The 20407-nt window shown below is 40.2% G+C and overlaps 1 protein-coding gene across 29 annotated transcripts in view; it reads right to left on the reverse strand.

The window, feature by feature from the left end:
* LOC121737989 (ryanodine receptor) overlaps nt 1-20407 on the reverse strand; it is a 156146-nt gene that overhangs the window by 42473 nt on the left and 93266 nt on the right. For 17 of the 29 annotated variants that reach the window (XM_042129772.1, XM_042129761.1, XM_042129770.1 and 14 more), the window contains 18 exons: nt 19690-19737; nt 18315-18432; nt 16777-16991; nt 15959-16106; nt 15077-15271; nt 14157-14228; nt 12051-12182; nt 10994-11123; nt 10135-10283; nt 9346-9494; nt 7779-7941; nt 6336-6528; nt 4654-4731; nt 4174-4288; nt 3716-3809; nt 2946-3083; nt 1562-1718; nt 797-1122 (listed from right to left, as the gene is read on the reverse strand). In XM_042129772.1, the coding sequence (XP_041985706.1) occupies nt 797-1122; nt 1562-1718; nt 2946-3083; nt 3716-3809; nt 4174-4288; nt 4654-4731; nt 6336-6528; nt 7779-7941; nt 9346-9494; nt 10135-10283; nt 10994-11123; nt 12051-12182; nt 14157-14228; nt 15077-15271; nt 15959-16106; nt 16777-16991; nt 18315-18432; nt 19690-19737 (2620 nt within the window). Of the gene's footprint in view, nt 1-796; nt 1123-1561; nt 1719-2945; nt 3084-3715; nt 3810-4173; nt 4289-4653; nt 4732-6335; nt 6529-7778; nt 7942-9345; nt 9495-10134; nt 10284-10993; nt 11124-12050; nt 12183-14156; nt 14229-15076; nt 15272-15958; nt 16107-16776; nt 16992-18314; nt 18433-19689; nt 19738-20277; nt 20298-20407 lie in introns of all 29 variants that reach the window. The other 12 variants (XM_042129776.1, XM_042129765.1, XM_042129768.1 and 9 more) reach the window with 2 other exon arrangements.

Here is a 20407-nt window from a genome sequence, read left to right on the forward strand (position 1 = left end):
CACAGTAGGTCAAAGAAGGGTTATAATGTGCAATATTTAAAAAATATATATTTTAAGAAACATTGACTAAATAGGACTATACAAAAAGTTATCTAGCCAAATCCAAAATACAGGCCTACAAGGATATTGTGGCACTTGGTTGACATTGTTATATGGGCAGATGACATTGTCAAAGCCAAACAACTGTCACTTGAAATGAAATCATCCTTTGGTCTCACGTTTAATGACACTGGCATGTCAGGGGCGACGGGCGTAAATCTTGTGGCACTTGGATGACATTTTCATATAGGCAGATGACATTGTCAAAGAAAACAACTGTCACTCGAAATCATAAGCCATGTTTAGCCATTTAGGAAACACGTTCAGTGATATTTGGGTGACATCTCAACTTATATTCTATCAGTCAACAGTAAAAAAGCTACAGGTTATCAAGGTGACATCTTATAAGATGGTGTAATTATTTCCAATTGCGCCAAAATATCCTTGTAGAGTTGTTACAAAAAATGGGAAAATATCAATCTCAAAGTAATCAAATATTAGTCGTGTTTGTCTCATTTTTTTTATCGCGCAAATATTTTATTGCACATTACAAAATCACGTTATGTCACATGGATACACGTCAAGTTGCGTTGCCATGACATGATTTTGACATGCGTATCAAAAAAGTAGCGCGATAAAAACACGACTATTTAGAATTTACAGGTTATAGATATTGAAACGACGCGTCAAAGTATTTTGTGACAAGAAAAATAAAATATTCACAGACAAACATTATAACCTCTTTAAAAAAACTCACCTTGGAAACAAACTTGATGTCCCTCGTACTCATTTTAAAACTAGTCCTTCTACTGAAAGTGGTAGACGGTTTTAGAAGCTTCATATTGATAGTAGCTCTATCTATGTACTGTATCAACTTCTCGAGGAGCGAGTAAGCGAATCTGAGCTCTATTGCTACGCCCGTAGTAGTCTGTTCTGTATCACCCTGCGGTCCGCGGCTCGGCCTGTGTAGCTTGTAACCTTGGTATTGGAGGTATTTGAGGAACTCCTGGGATCGTTCTCGATCCTTCTTCTTCTCTTTGTCGGTGAGTAGATCGTATGGCACTAGTTGGGGGTGGATGCCACCTGAAAAGAATTTTAAATTTATCACTTTGTTATTTTTTACACAAAAAATACACGTGGCACACGGGGACTACCGAGACAAAGCTATTGCTTATATTATGTTAATAAAGAATGCTATCTTTATTAAAATATGCAATTATAATTCGCCTACGTCTAGTCGCACGCACAAAAACACCATGTCTAAGTCTGGCAACGCCGCTTTAAGTGGGTGGTGCTGTTTTTTGTTACTTAATTATATGACTTTATTTTTATTTATATTATGTCCCCACAGGACAGGTATCGCCTAGTGTGGGGATCTGTAATTATCGCATTATGTTAAACAATTTTTGGTCAATAAATATTTGTATTTGTATTTTGATCGGTGATTCTACAGAACAGATAAAGAAAACGCGTGTGGCTAAACCTTCAAGTCTTTTGCAAGTCTTTGGCATTAATCACCTACCTCCATTAGTAACCAACTCCTCCTTCTTCTTCTTCGCCCAGATGTCGTGCGCGTTTTCGGCCAACCGTTCCGCCATGTTTTGCATCTCGCGTGACAATGTCAAGTTTGTCATGTCGACTGGATGAGGGTTGTAGTTGAAAGGCGTGGCTGAGTCAGACTGCGAATAAAAAGTATACGGATATGTTTCATAACTAAATGACGCCCGCAACCACTGACCTCTATAATACACTGGACAGGCGATCGCTATCAATAAAATATTCCTATTTGAAAGTAGCCATATTGGCGCTGATTGCTATGTGAAAGCGGTAGTGAGTTTACTTGGAACTACTATTTTGCAAATGGCGGTTGTAATTGTCTATGTAATTAGTTCACAGTACGCTCACCGCGGCGCTTCAAATCGGCACAAAAAATAGCTGTCATTTTGTACGGCATAGCCTGTTCAGTGTATTATAGAGGTCAGTGCCCGCAACTCTGTTGCGCTCGAAGTTGGTTTATCGCGTGGGAACCGTACATTTTTCCGGGATAAAAAGAATCCTACATCCTTTCCCGGGACTATAAGCATCTCCACACCAAATTTCAGCAAAATCGGCTCAGCGGTTTAGGGGTGAGGTAACATACAGACAGACAGAGAGACACAATTTCATATTTATAATACTAAGTACGGATTCTGATATAATGACTTTTTTGACAGATTCTCCATAATCTATCTGTCAAGTTAAGTTGTGGATAGCCTATCCGGCACTTATCAGGAAGTGGTGAAACAGGCCCTAAGTGTGTTATACAAAATAGTTGTCTATTTGAAAATACAAGGTGTAATTTAGGTGACATACCGTTGGCGTCTCATCTAGCAGCTGGTAAATAAAAATAAAAGCGTGGATAATTTTTGACACTTTTTTTGGTAAGTATATTTATATATTTTATAATAATGTATATTTTGTTTTCAGATGCAACATAGTGTCACCGCATGAAGAAGTGGTATTTTGTGATCAACTGATGGCTATATCTGATCTAGCTTGTACTTTTTTTTTAATGAAATAAGGGGGCAGACGAGCAAACGGGCAAAGCTACTTCCGTCGCACATGGACACTCGCAGTATCAGAAGAGCTGTAGGTGCGTTGCCGGCCTTCTAAGAGGGAATAGGGTAATAGGGGAGGGTAGGTATGGGAAAGGAAGGGAATAGGGGAGGGTAGGGAAGGGAATAGGGTAGGGGATTGGGCCTGCGGTAAACTCCTGTTTTCTGTGAGAACCAGGTATTTCTCCGGTCGAGCCGGCCCATTCGTGCCGAAGCATGGCTCTCCCACGTACTTGCCGGGCCACGCTACCGGCTAGATTTTTTACAGCTGTGAAATTTTGGGGACTGATGTATGTTTTTTTTCGGCCTCACCTGTCCACTCTTTGACTGCCGTCGCATAGAACTTCGGTTGTTGCTGGGTAGATCCACTTCGGAGTGTTCCACTGACCAGCCGATAGCAAGAAGAGCCTTGAGGGACTCCCGCACTGGTTCTTTGTAGCGCTCTTTCTCCTGAAATTGGAAAGAAATTGTTATTTTATTCGTACAATTGAAACAGAAATATGCATGAAATATACATTTTATACAAAAATATGCATAAGTTTTACTAAAAGTGATATGATATCGTATTGGAAAAAAAGTCTGTAATCACCCTGCTGAACTACCCTGTCCGGACTTACCCTGCTGTAATCACCCTGCCTGACCGTGACTGGACTTACCGTGCTGTAATCACCTATGGATATGATGGATTGAGTGTAGGTATGCGATGAGGTCCGTATGTAATGAAAGTCTGGACTTACTGATACAGCAGGTTATATTGTCCAAGCACATACACTAGGTTCATATCTATAGTTCGAAAGAAGGTGCAGAACAGGGAATGAAAAAGCACAGTATGATATAGCACGAAATGATATTATAAAGAGTTCAAGCACAGGATAGTGATTTAACGACTTAAGCTGCGGCGAACAAGCGAGTGACATGCGCTCCGCGTCAGTATCGGGGAACTAAATAAACTATCTATACCTTCTTGCCCTGCTGTAATAACCCTGCCTGATCCAGTCCGGACTTACCCTGCTGTAACCACACTGCCAGTCCTACCCAGTCCGGACTTACCCTGTTTACAATATTATAAGTAACAAACTTACATAATCATTAAGCATGTTGTACGGCTTGAGACGAGGATGTGACTTCTGGCTGTCAGAATATGATTCTCCGTACACCCAACCGTTCTCGATTTTCCTGAAAATATATTGTCAGTGTTTAGTGCACATAGAAAAAACCCTAATAATTATAATGATTACAATTAAGTACACAAGCCACAAAGCTTCTGAAGGAAGGCTAATAAGATAATGAAGATATTACAGTTATGCTCCAATGCAAATAACAAATTTCATGAGAGGTTCAAAAGTGAGAAGAGGATACAGACAGACGGCTAAACGCTTTAACATTATGTTCTGTTTAGCTAAGCTGTAAGAGCTAAACTCTCAACGTTAAGCCTATTTTGATAAAATTCGGCGTGGATGCAGTTGGAGAATTCACGAAATACTATTTTTTTATGTCAGTTTCTTTTTTCATTTATTTTGTCATGTCAGTTTAATCTTACCTGGAGGCCCAAGCATCATGATAATGTTCTGAAAACTTCTGCACAATTGTGTTGAGATCGTTGTTGAGAGCGACCGACGACGTGTTGATTGGCTGCGGATCGTATTGTGGATTATCTGTAAAATAAAATTATAATTTTAACAATAAAATACAGGGACTGCCACGGTAAAGCAAGCAAGCAGCGGTAGGCAGTATTTTTATCAACTTATGAAATTAAAATTCGCATAATATGTCTAGTCGCACGCACACAAACACCGTGCCTAAGTCTGCTGAACTAAAACGACGTTGGACGATCGTATATGACTCGTCTGTGCTGATCAGAGGCAGTTTTTAGGGAATTTCTTTTTGTTTATGATGTTTTGTGAAACAATTTTGTAGCTACGATTTCACGAACAGGCAGAAAAACACGACCAAGTTTTGTTCCATTTGTATATCACATTATTTTCTTATATCTTAAAAATGAAAGAATAATAATAATCACCTGTAGCTGGTGTCTCTTTGCCATAGAACTCATCATCGTAGTTCTTGGATAGAGAATAGTCGGGTGGCAGCGCGCAACCTGTAAATAAATACAAATGTAGGCATTTCTTAAACCTATTCTTAGTACAATAGTATTTTTAAAGTCAGGCTCTTCTTTCCGAAGAGTGAAAACGTTAAGAGGATACACCGAGGGCGAGAGAAATTGAAAATAGGTATTTGAAAATGTATTGCTGTCTCACCAATCTCAAGTCTCCCACCGCCGAGCGCGATAGAGACAACACGACAGAAGTTTTAATAAAATAACTGAAAATCTTCGATTCGTTGTCCGCTGATTTCATCTCCAAAACTTAACAGATTTAAGTACTTTTTTCATTAAGAATAAAAGCAAGGCTTGAGCTGTGTTCCTGTTTCATTTTTTTTTTGTATATTTTAGCCAGTTTTGTTTTCTAGGTGTTTGAACACAGAGGAAAATCTGGCCATTTTTTTGGGTTTTTGGACGTTCTTATCTTTTTTAATAATAAAATTATGAAAAAAAAAGAAAACATAGGGACATGCTTATAGTGGCCATAGATATTCAGGAAAAAAATCATAACTCTACCGGTATTATCCAGGGAGGAAACAGGGGACAACGTTTGTATGGAAAAACGGCGGTGTGGACTCCTCTTAAAGTTCTCACTTAGTAGTCATTAATTTATTGATTTGTTACCGAATGGAAATATGCTAGCGTCAGTCAACTGGATTCTCAGATTCTGGATTCAGCCTTTTTGTTGACAGCAACAAAAGCAATTTATAAAAACAAATTTACGTCAAAATAACGATTCAGCGTGTCACTGTCATCGCAGACATTGACAAGTGACATCTGCATCAGCAGCGCCTTGCCATGGCGAGTCTATCCCCGCGTTCCATTTATTTATTTATTCTCTTTATGTACAAAATTAAGACATATTTATATAAAAGTGACAATATAACATTGGCGTACTTATCTCTTTAAGACATCTCTTCCAGCAAACCATAAACAGTGGTGGATATAAAATGGTGTGAAAACAGGGCAATGTACACTAAAGACACAATCCATTTAGCGTTAAAAACGATCAAAACGCTCAAAAAAAATAGGAGGCATTTTGAGCGTTTTGATCGTTTTTAACGCTAAAGGTAGCCTTTCGAAGCGAGCGTCTATAGCGTCGGTGACGCCGAGACTGTGAAAAATGTATGTGATGTAAGTCACGTCACAGTTGCCGCGTTAGCGTCACTGCGCTCGACCTCAAACACTGACCTCTATAATACACTGCTGTCATTTTGTACGGCATATACTAGACAGTATATGCCGTACAAAATGAACAGCTATTTTTTGTGCCGATTTGAAGCGCCGCGGTGAGCGTACTGTGAACTAATTACATAGAAAATGACAGCCGCCATTTGCAAAATAGTAGTTCCAAGTACACTCACTACTGCTTTCACATAGCAATCAGCGCCAATATGGCGACTCTCAAATGGGAGCATTTTATTGATAGCGATCGCCTGTCCAGTGTATTATAGAGGTCAGTGACCTTAAACCATACATTTTTTTCACAGTCGCGGCGTCACTGACGCTATAGACGCTCGCTTCGAAAGGCTATATTAAATGGAACGCGGGGTGTACGTCATGACACTGACAGCTGACACTGACAGCTGACTGTCACTCACCAATAGCTATCAAGCACGGCAGCGCCTTCCCGAACAGCTCGGGCTCGTAGTCCATCTTGCTGAGCGAGTCGAAGATGTTGCTGAACAGCATCATGGTCAGTCTCTTCTCCTCGTCAGAGGACGAGCCGTAAGCGCCCTGCCCGCCGGAGCTGCCGTAGTATTTGGCGCATCGTTCGTAGTGGAGGGTCAGGAGCTGGAATTAAAATGGGAATTAATTACTGAAGTCATTAAAAATACGTGTGGCACTTGAGGAATTGCCACGGTAAAGATATTGCATTAAATCAAAAATCAAAATCAAAATATTTATTTCTAAATAGGTTAATAAAGTTAACATGACTCTTAGAACGTCGAGTATACATGAGGCTTACCACTGGTTCGGGAACTACCCCGCCGAAAAGAACCGGCGTAAGAAACTCGCACGGGGCCACCTTGATAACAATAGCATGGCATAGCCTCTTTTATCAATAATTCGCATACGTCTAGTCGCACGCAAACCGTGTCGACGTATGCCGAACTGAAACGACCGGTACAGTCGGAGTGGGATGTGTTAGGTTTTTTTCATTAGATACGGAATTTCCTGATTCGGTCGCCGCGCTCAAAGCGATAAAAGCTATGCAATAGCTTAAAAATATTGTGAAATAAAAACAACTCTTTTGACACTAAATTTAGAATGGGGATTGTCCATTTTTTTTTAATTTTGCGCATTACAAAAACATTTCGAGGAATAAGGTCAGTGGTCGTTTTTCTGTATATAAACGAAAAAAATACCCATTAGTTACTTATATTTTTGAACAAATATGTTTAACCTTTGTTTGACCTTCAATGGCGTTAAATTAGCAATAAATTCGACCAACATTACGTTTCGAACTTTTGGTAAGCTTCTCGTATCAGCTTTCACATAATGAGAACTTGCATTTGACGAACCAGCCATTATAAATAAGATTGAAAGGAAATTTAAAACATACTCAGAGGTCAATTGTCCGCTGATGATGACGTCAGAGCGAAACTTTGAAAAATGATTGAGAAAAAACTAGCTATATGAATTTCAAAATTATTTAATTTATATTCTTAAAATACCCTATTTTAACGAAAAAAGTAAAATAAAAAGTACATGTGATTTTTTTTGGACAATGCCCATTCGGAAGGCCTAACGACTCGGCACATTTCCGAGGGGTTTTCGATTTCGATGGATTCTTGTTATCAAAAGCTGCCAAAAAGAATCTTATAACATTTTTTACCTACCACCTGCCACATGGTGAAGCTATGTAGGGTCTTTCGTGCAAATCGTCATTTCAAAACGCTGTCATAATTATCACGTCATGAAATTGAAAATCTGCTGATATTTAATTATTTATATCGTTTTTCTGTCCCTACATACAAAAATTCATGGAAATACAGCCGCTGCCAAAACATAGTCATACAAGATTGTCCCGTTCAACTCACCCTTAGCGCCACAGTGGTATACTCAGACAGCCTCGACACATCCACTGTCAGTTTCCTTAGCAGCTTCAACAGCATAGACGGCTGCATAGCCGCTGTCAGCGCGACGAGGAAGTCGGAGACCGCCTCACGTTGACCCTTGGTGAGCATGCGGTTCTTGGACAACCTGGGGTCGAGTTATGCTGGTTATTATTTTGTTGGTAGAGTTCTTAAGAGGAGTCCACACCGCCCTTTTTTCCATACAAACGTTGTCCCCTGTTTCCTCCCTGGATAATGCTAGTAGAGTTATAATTTTTTTCCTGAATATCTACGGCCACTAATACAATGTCCCTATGTTTTCTTTTTTTTATAATTTAATTATTAAATAAGATATGAACGTTCAAAAACCCAAAAAAATGGCCAGATTTTCCGCTGTGTTCAAACATGCAGAAAACAGATTTGGCTAGATTATACAAAAAAAAAAAAAACATAGGAACACCGCTCAAGCCTTTCTTTAATCTTTAATGAAAAAAGTACTTAAATCGGTTAAGTTTTGGAGAAGGAATCAAGGGGCAACGAATCGTTGATTTTCTGCAGTTGTCTCTATCGCGTTCTGCGGTATAGGCTTGAGGCAAGGGGGACAGCTATATATATTACACGTACTTTTTTTTCATTTCTCTAGCTCCTGGTGTATCCTCTTAAGAGCCTTATAACAGTGTAAGAAGAGTAATCCTACCCTAAAATTATAAACTAGTTGACGCCCGAAACTCCGTTGCGCCTAATTTCGTGAATCAAGAACCGTACATTTTTCCGGGATAAAAGTGTCTTACGTCCTTTCCCGGGACTCTTAAACGGCTGAACCAATTTACATGTGTATAGGGATACTTTGAGACACGGGAAAGGACAGGAAGTTTTTGTTGCGGGAAAATGTACGGTCCCCGCGCGATAAACGATTTTCGGCTTGATGGATTTGCTGGCGTCACTTAGTCTATCATTCTCTAGCCGAATTCCGAATATTAATATTAAATTTAGATTACCCTATAGCTGTAAGGAGTCCTGCCCTAGTAGACAAGTGGCAAGCGATTATCGTAAACGCTACAAAATGTATGCGATTTGACATAAGTCATCGCTTCGCTAGCGAATACTAATGTCAAATCCCATACATTTTGTGACGTTGGCGTTTACGATAATAATCGCTTGCCACTTGTCTAGGCCCTCTGGGGTGCCGTAAATACCTTATAGTGACTCTAACATATAGGCAGTAAAGGCCAGGGGCAGTAAAGGACAAGTGACATAAATTGTTTTTAAGTTTTTAAGTAATGTCACCAGCATGGAGACAATTCATTCAAAGACATTCTTATTTTTTCGAAAATGTTACATCTTAAAGCCATCAAAACTTTGAGAACCGCTGCTCTAGGGATACTTAGGCCGGTATAAATAGTCAGTACTCAAGATGCATCTCGTTTTCAAGACACGTTTCAGGCTCTCTGTGAAAATTTGGACCAATCACAGAGTCGGTCGCTGTGAATGGTCCAAATTTTGACAGATGCATCTTGAGTACTATTTAGACGGGCCCTAACTCCTCACTCACCTGTATACAGTATGTAGGGTCGCGTCCAACAGACTGGCATAGTTCTCCGCCTCATTGTAGAAGTTGGCGTGTTTGATCAGCAGGGGCAGAATCGAGTTGCCGATGTAGCGATTCATAGACAACGCCATGTCAGATTCGCAGCCATCGTTCTGGAAAAATTATGAAACTTTTAGCCAACCGCCAAAAAAACTCTGGAGCAAACTGTCACCAGCAGTATTTCCGGACCAATATGACCTGCAACCTTCAAGAGAGCGTATTCCCTCTTAAAAGGCCGGCAACGCAACTGCAGCTCTTCTTATGTTGCGAGTGTCCATGTGCGACGAAAGTTGCTTTGTATCAGGTGACCCGTTCGCTCGTTTGCCCCCTTATTTTATAAAAAAGTTCTATGTGTTGATTTTTTCTAAAGTATTCCAAATAGTAAGATTTTACACCAAGGCATACCCTGGTTCCGCAGATGATGAACAGAACTCCTGACTTTTTATAGATACATGTTGGCGAGTTTCGACGTTGTTTAAAGAACGGCAAGCATATTATGTAACTATGTGTATTACATACTAGCAGATGCTCGCATTGCTTTGATTTCATTGGACAGCGCTTTGTCCAGAGCTGAATTTATATTTTTTAAAGTACAGGCCACTTATTTTGCCGCTCCTAAGTACGAACTCTGACGGGGCGTCAGAGTTCGTACTTAGGAGGTCCTAGGACGCCATAGGACGCTGCCACCTATACTGCCTATAAATAAATCAAAGGCTGCCATTAATTAATCACTTCTTAGCAGTCAGCTCTTACCCTATCCAACATAGTAGCAGCTCGGAGATCAGGCAAGAAGGCCTCTTCTAGAAGTCGATAGAACAACTCCTGGGTTTCTATGCCGTAGACTCTCTCGAGGAACAGACCAACGCTCTGCTTGTGACCAGGGATGAGACCTGACGGCATATCTGTAGAGGAAGATGTAAATATTCTACAAGCGTTTGGAGTAAACTTCTATTGGGTTTGCTTATGATCAAATATAATTATAGTACTTCACAACAACACCATGTTGAGCTTGCTCTTGTTTAAATATAACTAGCTATTTGACCGAGCTTTGCTCGGTAAAAACACGAATAAAATGACATTTTCTAAAAATGATTCCTAGCTAGATCGATTTATCGCCCTCGAAACCCCCTATATACTAAATTTCATGAAAATCGTTGGAGCCGATTCCGAGATTCCAATTATATATATACAAGCATTGCTCGTTTAAAGATATAAGATAATTCCAGTTTGGTGGCGGTGGAAAGCAAAGTGTGTGCGCAATTCGTAAAAGCTCTCTCATTAATTTCGTACCCAGTATGATGATCAAAAAACTGGTTAGAGATCAAACGCAGGACTTTTTACATGCCCATCCGACGCATGGATCAACCAAACTTATATTAAACAACATTTTTGTTTTTCTAACATGGAAATCATAGTAGTAAAATACGACGACTTCGGAGTGAAAATTGAAGCTCTAAACTGCTGAACGCTATTGGTAGATCTGTGATCCGATGAAGCTTTATTGGTAGATCGCGATCAGACTTAACACCTTATTGGAGATATTCTACAAATGCATCAAAAATTTTTCCCCCTCATTTACACCATACAATCTTAAAGATATGCGCCGCTATACCTGATTTAGGTCTTTCCTCTCCAGCAGCAGGGTTATTCAGCGTGAAACGTAGACTTAGCACTCCCTGTAAGTCTTCTAGCGGTACTAGAGAACGGAGAATGGCTCGTGCCCTGAGAGATTCGTTCTTGCCCTGAAAACGAAATATTGTGAGTTTTACTATTTAATTTAGGATACATATAAGAAGATATGTGGCATAAATAACTAAAAAACCTAGATTAGCTTACGAGGAACAAATTATACGATGTTAAAGATGTTGTTTCAGAATTCTTTTAATGGGTTTAAAAAATACCTCAAATAAAATTCGACGTTCCTTTTTAGGGTCCCGTAGCCAAATGGCAAAAACGGAACCCTTATAGATTCGTCATGTCTGTCTGTCTGTCTGTCCGTCCGTATGTCACAGCCACTTTCCGCAACTATAAGAGCTATACTATTGAAAATTGGTAAGTAGATGTAGTCTGTGAACTGCTTTAAGTTTTAATACAAAAATGGAAAAATTATTAAAAATTTTAGGGGTCCCCATAGATACAACTGAAACAAAAAAATAATTACATCTAACCTATGCGTGTGGGGTATCTATGGATATGTCTTCAAAAATCATATTGAGGTTTCTAATATCATTTTTTTCTAACCTGAATAGTTTGCGAGAGAGACTCTTCCAAAGTGGTAAATTATGTGCCCTCTAACTTCTAAAGTGGATCATGATAAGTCTAAAAAAATATATGATGTACATTACTACAAAAACTACCAACGAAAATTGGTTCGAACGAGATCTAGCCAGTAGTTTTTTATACGTCATGAAAAACCCTAATTTAACATTTAACATTCATTAAATCAACTGAAATATGAAAATAAATCAAAAACCTCTTAATTTCATAAAAATAAACCTTATTGCTGCTGCGGAACCCTTCATAGGCGAGTCCAACTCGCACTTGGCCGGTTTTTTAATTTGCGTACAAAATACGAAAATATCGTTCGGAAAACAAGGATAGTGACGCAAGATCTTTGTAGGTCAAATCCTACCATTTTTTATTCGAAAGAACACATACAAGCAACTTACCAAGGCAATGACTGCGGCATCCGGTGCGCATCTTCCCAGTAGGTCTACCAACGTACAGTAGAAATTGAGTATAGCAGCACCAGTGTCTATGTAGTCTTCATCATCATCACTTTCAGGGAGTGGATGGCTGAACTGAAAATGAAATAAGTTGTAAGTTTATTTGTATTTTTTTGTTAGTCAGTACTCAAGATGCAACTCGGTCTCAAGACGCGATTCGACTCTATGATTGGTCCAAATTTTGACAGCCAACCAATCACAGAGCCTGAACCGTGTCTTGAGACCGAGATGCATCTTGAGTACTGACTATTTATACCGGCCTTAGGGTTACCACACGAAACTGCGAATTTGCATAGCGTCGTAATGTCATTTTTATTATGAACTAGCTTTTGCCCGCGGCTTTGCTCGCGTTGAGAAGTATTATTATTATTAATCTGGTATCAAAGTCTCAGCCCGATCGATTTAAAATTGACAAAGCTTCATACAAACTTTCATCTCCTATTTTATACCCTTGGGGGTAGAATTGATAAATATCATATACGTGGGAGAGCCATGCTTCGGCACGAATGGGCCGTCTCGACCGGAAAAATACCACGTTCTCACAGAAAACCGGCGTGAAACAGCGCTTGCGCTGTGTTTCGCCGAGTGAGTGAGTTTACCGGAGGCCCAATCCCCTACCCTATTCCCTTCCCTACCCTCCCCTATTCCCTTCCCTTCCCATCCCTACCCTCCCCTATTACCCTATTCCCTCTTAAAAGGCCGGCAATGCACCTGCAGCTCTTCTGAAGCTGCGAGTGTCCATGGGCGACGGAAGTTGCTTTCCATCAGGTGACCCGTTTGCTCGTTTGCCCCCTTATTTCATAAAAAAAAAAAACATTTCTTAGCGGATGCCTACGTCATAACATCTACCTGCATGCCATCCATCCAGTGGTTTGGGCCGTGCGTTGACAGATCAATATGTCAATCAGTCAGTCACCTCTGAGTCAGACATTAATTGCGATGTGATGCGAATTCGCAGTTATGTGTGGGAGCCCTTATGCCATATACCAATGAATAACACAAGTATTGAACATGAATATTTAAGTTTCGAATATTCGAGAGTACTATACAGTAGACAAGCAATAGACAAATGACCGAGTACCTATTTTTTCTAAAAGGGAAATGTTCAAAAATTGATGACTGCGGTGAAAGACAATTCGTTTTCATGTTTTTATTTTTCAACATATTCTTGCTTAGGTTAATACGAATATACAGACCACGTTTTATGACCGCTCGACAAAACTGATGCACGGAAAAAAAAAGGATGCATTCACAATATGTAAGATGACGATACTCTCAATGATCTATTTAAAGACCCAGAAACGTAGAAAATAATGGATGCATTCATATTATGTAAGATGACGATAATCTCAATGATCTATTTAAAGACCCAGAAACGTAGAAAATAATGGATGCATTCATATTATGTAAGATGACGATAATCTCAATGATCTATTTAAAGACCCAGAAACGTAGAAAATAATGGATGCATTCATATTATGTAAGATGACGATAATCTCAATGATCTATTTAAAGACCCAGAAACGTAGAAAATAATGGATGCATTCATATTATGTAAGATGACGATAATCTCAATGATCTATTTAAAGACCCAGAAACGTAGAAAATAATGGATGCATTCATATTATGTAAGATGACGATAATCTCAATGATCTATTTAAAGACCCAGAAACGTAGAAAATAATGGATGCATTCATATTATGTAAGATGACGATAATCTCAATGATCTATTTAAAGACCCAGAAACGTAGAAAATAATGGATACATTCATATTATGTAAGATGACGATAATCTCAACGATCTATTTAAAGACCCAGAAACGCATCAAATAATGGATGCATTCATATGTTATTTGTACGATGACGAATCTTATCAATGATCTATTTAAAGACCCAGAAACGCAGAAAATAATGGATACATTCATATGTAACATGACGATAATCTCAATGATCTATTTAAAGACCCAGAAACGCATTCCATCGCAACTGAACAAAAATAACAAGTGCAAGCAAAATGCAACATAGAAAACTCTGAAAACAACAAACTCACATCAACATCTCCCTCCTGCTCTAGCTGATCTCTTAAATTCCGTATATCAGCTATTCTCTCGCTCATATTCACCTAATCAGATAGACAATTACATTTTATACGTGGGAGAGCCATGCTTCGGCACGAATGGGCCGGCTCGACCGGCGAAATACCACGTTCTCACAGGAAACCGGCGTGAAACAGCACTTGCGCTGTGTTTCGTCGAGTGAGTGAGTTTACCGGAGGCCCAATCCCCTACCCTATTCCCCTCTCTTCCCTCCCCTATTCCCTTCCCTTCCTTACTATATTAACCTATTCCCTCTTAAAAGGCCGGCAACGCACTTGCAGCTCTTCTGATGCTGCGAGTGTCCATGGGCGACGGAAGTTGCTTTCCATCAGGTGACCCGTTTGCTCGTTTGCCCCCTTATTTCATAAAAAAAAGACAAAAGATAGAAGTAGAGTCCACTATCCCATAGAATATAGAAGTCTAGACACTCACATTAACTCCGCCCTAATACTCCAGATCTCTCAGCTTCTGTCTATCAGCTTTTCTTCTGCTCTTTATCACTTTATGTCGACAGAGATAGAAGATAAGTCTACAGAAACCTGCAACTCACGTTTAATTCCCCCTTCTGCTCCATTACCTCTTCTTCTATCAGTGATTCTCTCGCTTATATTGTTGGAGTCGACGATGACATTGAGTAAGCTCCTCGCCCTACCATCATCTCGCTTATATTCACTCAATTAGAAATATATAGAAGAGTGCAACTTACATTGACATCTCCCTCCTGCTCCAGATCTCTCAGTTTTCTTCTATCAGCGATTCACTTGCTCATGTTGTTCGCATCAACGATGGCCTCGACCCCCTCCCCCTTGCCATCATCTCGCTTATACCCACTTAATCAGACAGAGCCAGAAAATAAAAGAGTCTATACACTTACATTAACATCTCCCTCCTGCTCCAAATCCCTCAGCTTTCTTCTATCAGCGATTCTCTCGCTCATGTTGTTGGCGTCCACTATAGCTTTCAGAAGCCCCTCTCCCTCGCCTCTTAGGGCGGGGCCGAGACACTCCGGCCGCCGGATGAGAAGACGGATGACGAGATTGGCGTTCTCTTCGACACTTTCACCGTTCACCTGGTAGAAATGAAAGTAAACTTAAAATATGATCGCTGTTAAGCATTTGCGTGTACCCACAAAAAAGTTACGGGCCGTCCATAAATCACCCTTTTTAAAGCATTTTTAAATTTTCAACTTTTTTATGCCATGTTGTGTTTTTATTAGCCATGTGGTACGGAATTTCACTATAATATTTCATTCTTAATTCGTTTCAGACTGTTTTCTATCGAAGTTTAAAAATTGTAATTTTATAAAACTTATTTGATAATTTACGGAAGATGTATTAATTATTTTTTTTTATGAAATAAGGGGGCAAACGAGCAAACGGGTCACCTGATGGAAAGCAACTTCCGTCGCCCATGGACACTCGCAGCATCAGAAGAGCTGCATGTGCGTTGCCGGCCTTTTAAGAGGGAATAGGGTAATAGGGGAAGGTAGGGAAGGGAAGGGAATAGGGGAGGGTAGGAAAGGGAATAGGGTAGGGGATTGGGCCTCCAGTAAACTCACTCACTCGGCGAAACACAGCGCAAGCGCTGTTTCACGCCGGTTTTCTGTGAGAACGTGGTATTTATCCGGTCGAGCCGGCCCATTCGTGCCGAAGCATGGCTCTCCCACGTATTATATTGCAATAAAACTGTAATTTCGAGGTACTGACTGTAAATACTCTACTAATTTTGTCACCGAAAATATACTCATCATACTCACCCAAACACAGAACCTCAAGAAGTCCAGATATCTCTCCCCCTCCACTGGGTCCCAGCCCAAATCAGGGTAGCCCTTTTCTATCAGCTCCGAGTTGCTCTGTAGCCCGCAGCGCGAGAGGTACACCGCTATCTTCTCTAAATAGTGCTCTCTGAAAAAAAAACTTACCGATATAATGACGTCTCTTCACGTTATTTTTTTGTCATTGTCACGTGATGATGCGTGAAAGAGATAGCATGACAGTTGTTTAAAGCTCACAAGAGATGATGGTACGGAACTTACTAGATGTTGATGACCGTTCAGTTTTCCGGGAAAAAAACTTTCCTATATTATTTCCAGGGAAAAAAGAAATAACAAATAGACAGGCAAACATTCACATTCATTTTACTGATCAATTTTAAAGTTGGCCGTGGCCCTACCATAAAGTCTTACGACTACAATCGGTGACGGATTAAGACTACTTGATGCCTAAAGCAATCATAACTCAGCCCCCATATTCCGTATGTCAACTAAAATCGGTCTTTAAACCTTTACCAGCTAAAAACTTAATTTTTTTCCTAGAAACTTTTTTGGTGTTGTTTTTGGTGACGTAAGAGAGTGTTTTTTTCTGGTGCCCCCTCAGACGTGATGCCCTAGGCAATTGCTTAATTTAATTAAGGGTTAATCCGTCACTGACTACAATCAGAGATTTTAATGATGACATAAGTTTAATGAAGATTTAGTCATAAGCTCCATACATCTGCTATCAAAACCTTCACTGAAATTCAATTAAGTAATCACCAAACATCTCTAAAAGCCCACAACACGCTGAACTATCTTACCTCAACGCCAAAGCGAGCTCTGTATTCTCCATCAGACTGGAATACGCCACATCCAGCGGAGTGGAACCCCTCAGGGATGGTCTGCTGAGAAGAATATTGGAGTTCTCCAGTAGAAAGTCGAAGTGGTCGAACATAGCCTTCTGGTTCTGACGGCCCGTGCGACAGAAGTAGCAGAGGAACCGACAGCAGGCCACCACCATCTCGTGGGATGTGTCCTGTGAAGCAGAAAAGTTGTTATTGAACAGCCTTACAATGATGTTCTTATTATAAGTATTTTTTTTATCTTTGGATCACAATTAACAGGGGTCAAAACTCAAAAAATCGGCCAAGTGCGAGGCGTACTCGCGCACGAAGGGTTACGTACCGATACAGAGCAAAAATGGGGTAAAAAGGTGGCTAAAGGTGTTTTTTTGTATGGGAGCCCCCTTAAAAATGTTATTTGTTATAAATGTGTAAATTATTAAATATTAAATTACACATTTATAACAAAAGGATGTGTGAAAAATTCAAGTGTCTACCTCTTGCCATTGATATCGAGCGAAAAAGGCCGAAAAAATCACGTTTGTTGTATGGGAGCCCCCCTTAGATATTAATTTTATTTTGTTTTTAGTATTTGTTGTTATAGCGGCAACAGATATACACAATCTGTGAAAATTTCAAAGTCTAGCTATAGCGGTTCTTGAGATACAGCCTGGAGACAGACAGACGGACAGACAGCGAAGTCTCAGTAATAGGGTCCCGTTTTTATCCTTTGGGTACGGAACCCTAAAAAGGGTCCGTCAAAAATGACACTTCTTAAAAGGGTTACGCCAACAAAAAAAAATTGAGAACCGCTGTTCTACCGTATAATATTTATTCCGTGGAATACTATTGTAGCAAGAAAGAAAATCTTACGTCCAACCAAGATGTTTTAGTCAATGCTAGCAATAATTTTAGATGTTTGTTGCCTTGACTTTAAACTTTGAATACTTTTGAAACTTCGATAGCGCGATTCAGGTTTCTCCGTTGTTTAGTCTACTACTAAGAACTAAGCCTTCTAAATAGTTAATGGAATCAGGCGTTACTTTGCGGAAATCCATAGCTTAAGCCCCAATTTCACCAACGTCTGTTAGTGCTAACAGCTTGTTAAAATGTCAAGTCTTCTCTTTCATTCATAAGAAAAACGAAAGAACTAACGTGATACTAATTCGAGCGTTAACTTTAACAGTCGTTCGTGAAATTGGGGCTAAAATTAGTTGTTATTATTATTATTTTTAGCAATATTCCGCGAAATAAACTTCCACCTTTAAGTAAATGAGTGAGTGCACGCATAGGCATGCGTACAGCAACCTCCCTCCTCCCACACTGCCTATACATACACTCGCATGCAAGAACCTGCAAACACCACCACCATCCACCACACAAGCAATAATGTTGGCAAATCCGTGCAAGGCCCCTCACCACCATGCAGGTTGAAAACCTACATGGTGGTGAGGGGTTTTCAACCTGCATGGTGATAACAAACAAAATTTTAAGCCTTCAAACTTTATCCTACAAACCTTCTCTTTGTCCTCCGGTGTGGGCGGCGTGGCGGCGGGCGCGTCGGACTGCGCCTGCGCGCGCCGCCCGAGCGTGTTCATCATAACTGCCATCACGTTTTCGTGGACGCGTAGGACTCTGTTGAAGTAATTGTTGAAAGCGTTATTATTATTTCAAGTCTTCGTTTTTACTGAAAATGTAAGTAACAGATACCCTATTTTAGAAACTAATATTAAGGCCCTTCCCCCTTTTTTTTATCGTTGGGGAAATGCAATTACGCATCATCGGCGGTATGGGGATGGCCACCGGGGTATGTGGGACTCCCCAGGGCGGCGAGGGCGGCGCCCGGGCATACCCACTAAAACCCCAACGAGTGTTCCTACTTTCCGCTTTAGGCAGAGCCACGGGATACGCGGGGTACACAACCGCGACAAGGCTCTTCCCCTACGGAGATTCCGTAATTCACCGTATTTAGAGCCGTATAAACTCATAATTTGAAAGCTACAAAGTTATAATAAAAATACAGCAATAATCTTCAGTATATCTACATTCCTTTCCCCGTTTTAAATTTTCTATTTTTGTTTATTATACTCATGATATTAGCTTCCAAAGGAATACCAATTTATTAAAATTGAAGCATACTATCAGCATCTCCCTAGTATTTAAAAATTACGTTTATTTGAAACACACGATAATAGATAGATAATTTCATTAACTACATATTCGCAGTTTTAATTTTTTTAGATCAATTTTGAACTAAGATTTAGTAAAAAAAACTAATTTTTTGTGCGATTTCGGCAACGCGGCAAAAGTATGGTCAAGGTCGTTTGCTCGGGGGATGGCCATTTTGACGTGGGAGAGCCATGCTTCGGCACGAATGGGCCGGCTCGACCGGAGAAATACCACGTCCTCACAGAAAACCGGCGTGAAACAGCGCTTCCGCTGTATTTCGCCGAGTAAGTGAGTTTACCGGAGGCCCAATCCCCTACCCTTTTCCTTTTCCTACCCTCCCCTATTTCCTTCCGTACCCTCTCCTATTCCCTTCCGTACCCTCCCCTATTCCCTTCCCTACCCTCCCCTATTACCCCTTAGAAGGCCGGCAACGCACCTGCAGCTCTTCTGATGCTGCGAGTGTCCATGGGCGACGGAAGTTGCTTTCCATCAGGTGACACGTTTGCTCGCTTGCCCCCTTATTTCATAAAAAAAAATGGCCTTAATTTTTTTGTATTTCAAAAGTTTAATTTTAAAGTGTAATTATATAATTGCTATTTAGCATACCGGTCGACATGTTTGTTGTGCATGTTCAATCTTGACAGTGCTTTTTTTATGTATAACAAAATAATGTATAAATTCTTGTATAATTAATTTCATAGAAAATAATGTTTAGATATATACCTTATCAGATCTGGATGCTGGAAAAACGTGGCATTGTTGACGAGTTTCCTGCAAGATTAAAACAATTCCCTTAATGATATTTACACCACTTAAGACTATGCCCCAATTTCACCAACGACTGTTAAAGTTAACGCCGGAATTAGTATCACGTTACCTCTTTCGATTTTCATATGAATGAAAGAGAAGACATTACATTTTAACAAGCTGTTAACACTAGCAGACGTTGGTGAAATTGGGGCTATGTGAGATAATTACGACCGTTTTAATTGCTATGTTTGTCGGAAAAAGGCGCAAAGGCGATGTTTGTCACATTAGCAATCACATTAGCAGTAAACACTGTTAAATGGCAAATTCAGGGCTATTAAAGTCAACAAAATATATGTCACTTCCCCCAACTCACCACTAACTACTTCTACCACTAATTTCTCAAATTTACCACTTCTCGCCCCAACTTACCACAACAGCTACAGAATAGATAATAGTACAAGTACCACAACCTCTTTCTCATTAGCTCCTCCTCTTCCTGGCTCATCTAACAGCCAGCCTACCACCACTGGCCCCAACTCACCACAACTCTCCCCAACTTACCACAATCTCTTCCTCATCAACTCTTCCTTTTCCTGGCTCATCTGCAGTGGCAGCAGCATCCCGATCTGACTATTCACCCTTTCCCCAACTTACCACCACTTTCCCCCACTCGCCACAACTTCTCCCAACT

The sequence above is a fragment of the Aricia agestis genome, chromosome 22 (assembly GCF_905147365.1).
Source record: "Aricia agestis chromosome 22, ilAriAges1.1, whole genome shotgun sequence".
Classification (NCBI taxonomy): Eukaryota; Metazoa; Arthropoda; class Insecta; order Lepidoptera; family Lycaenidae; genus Aricia; species Aricia agestis.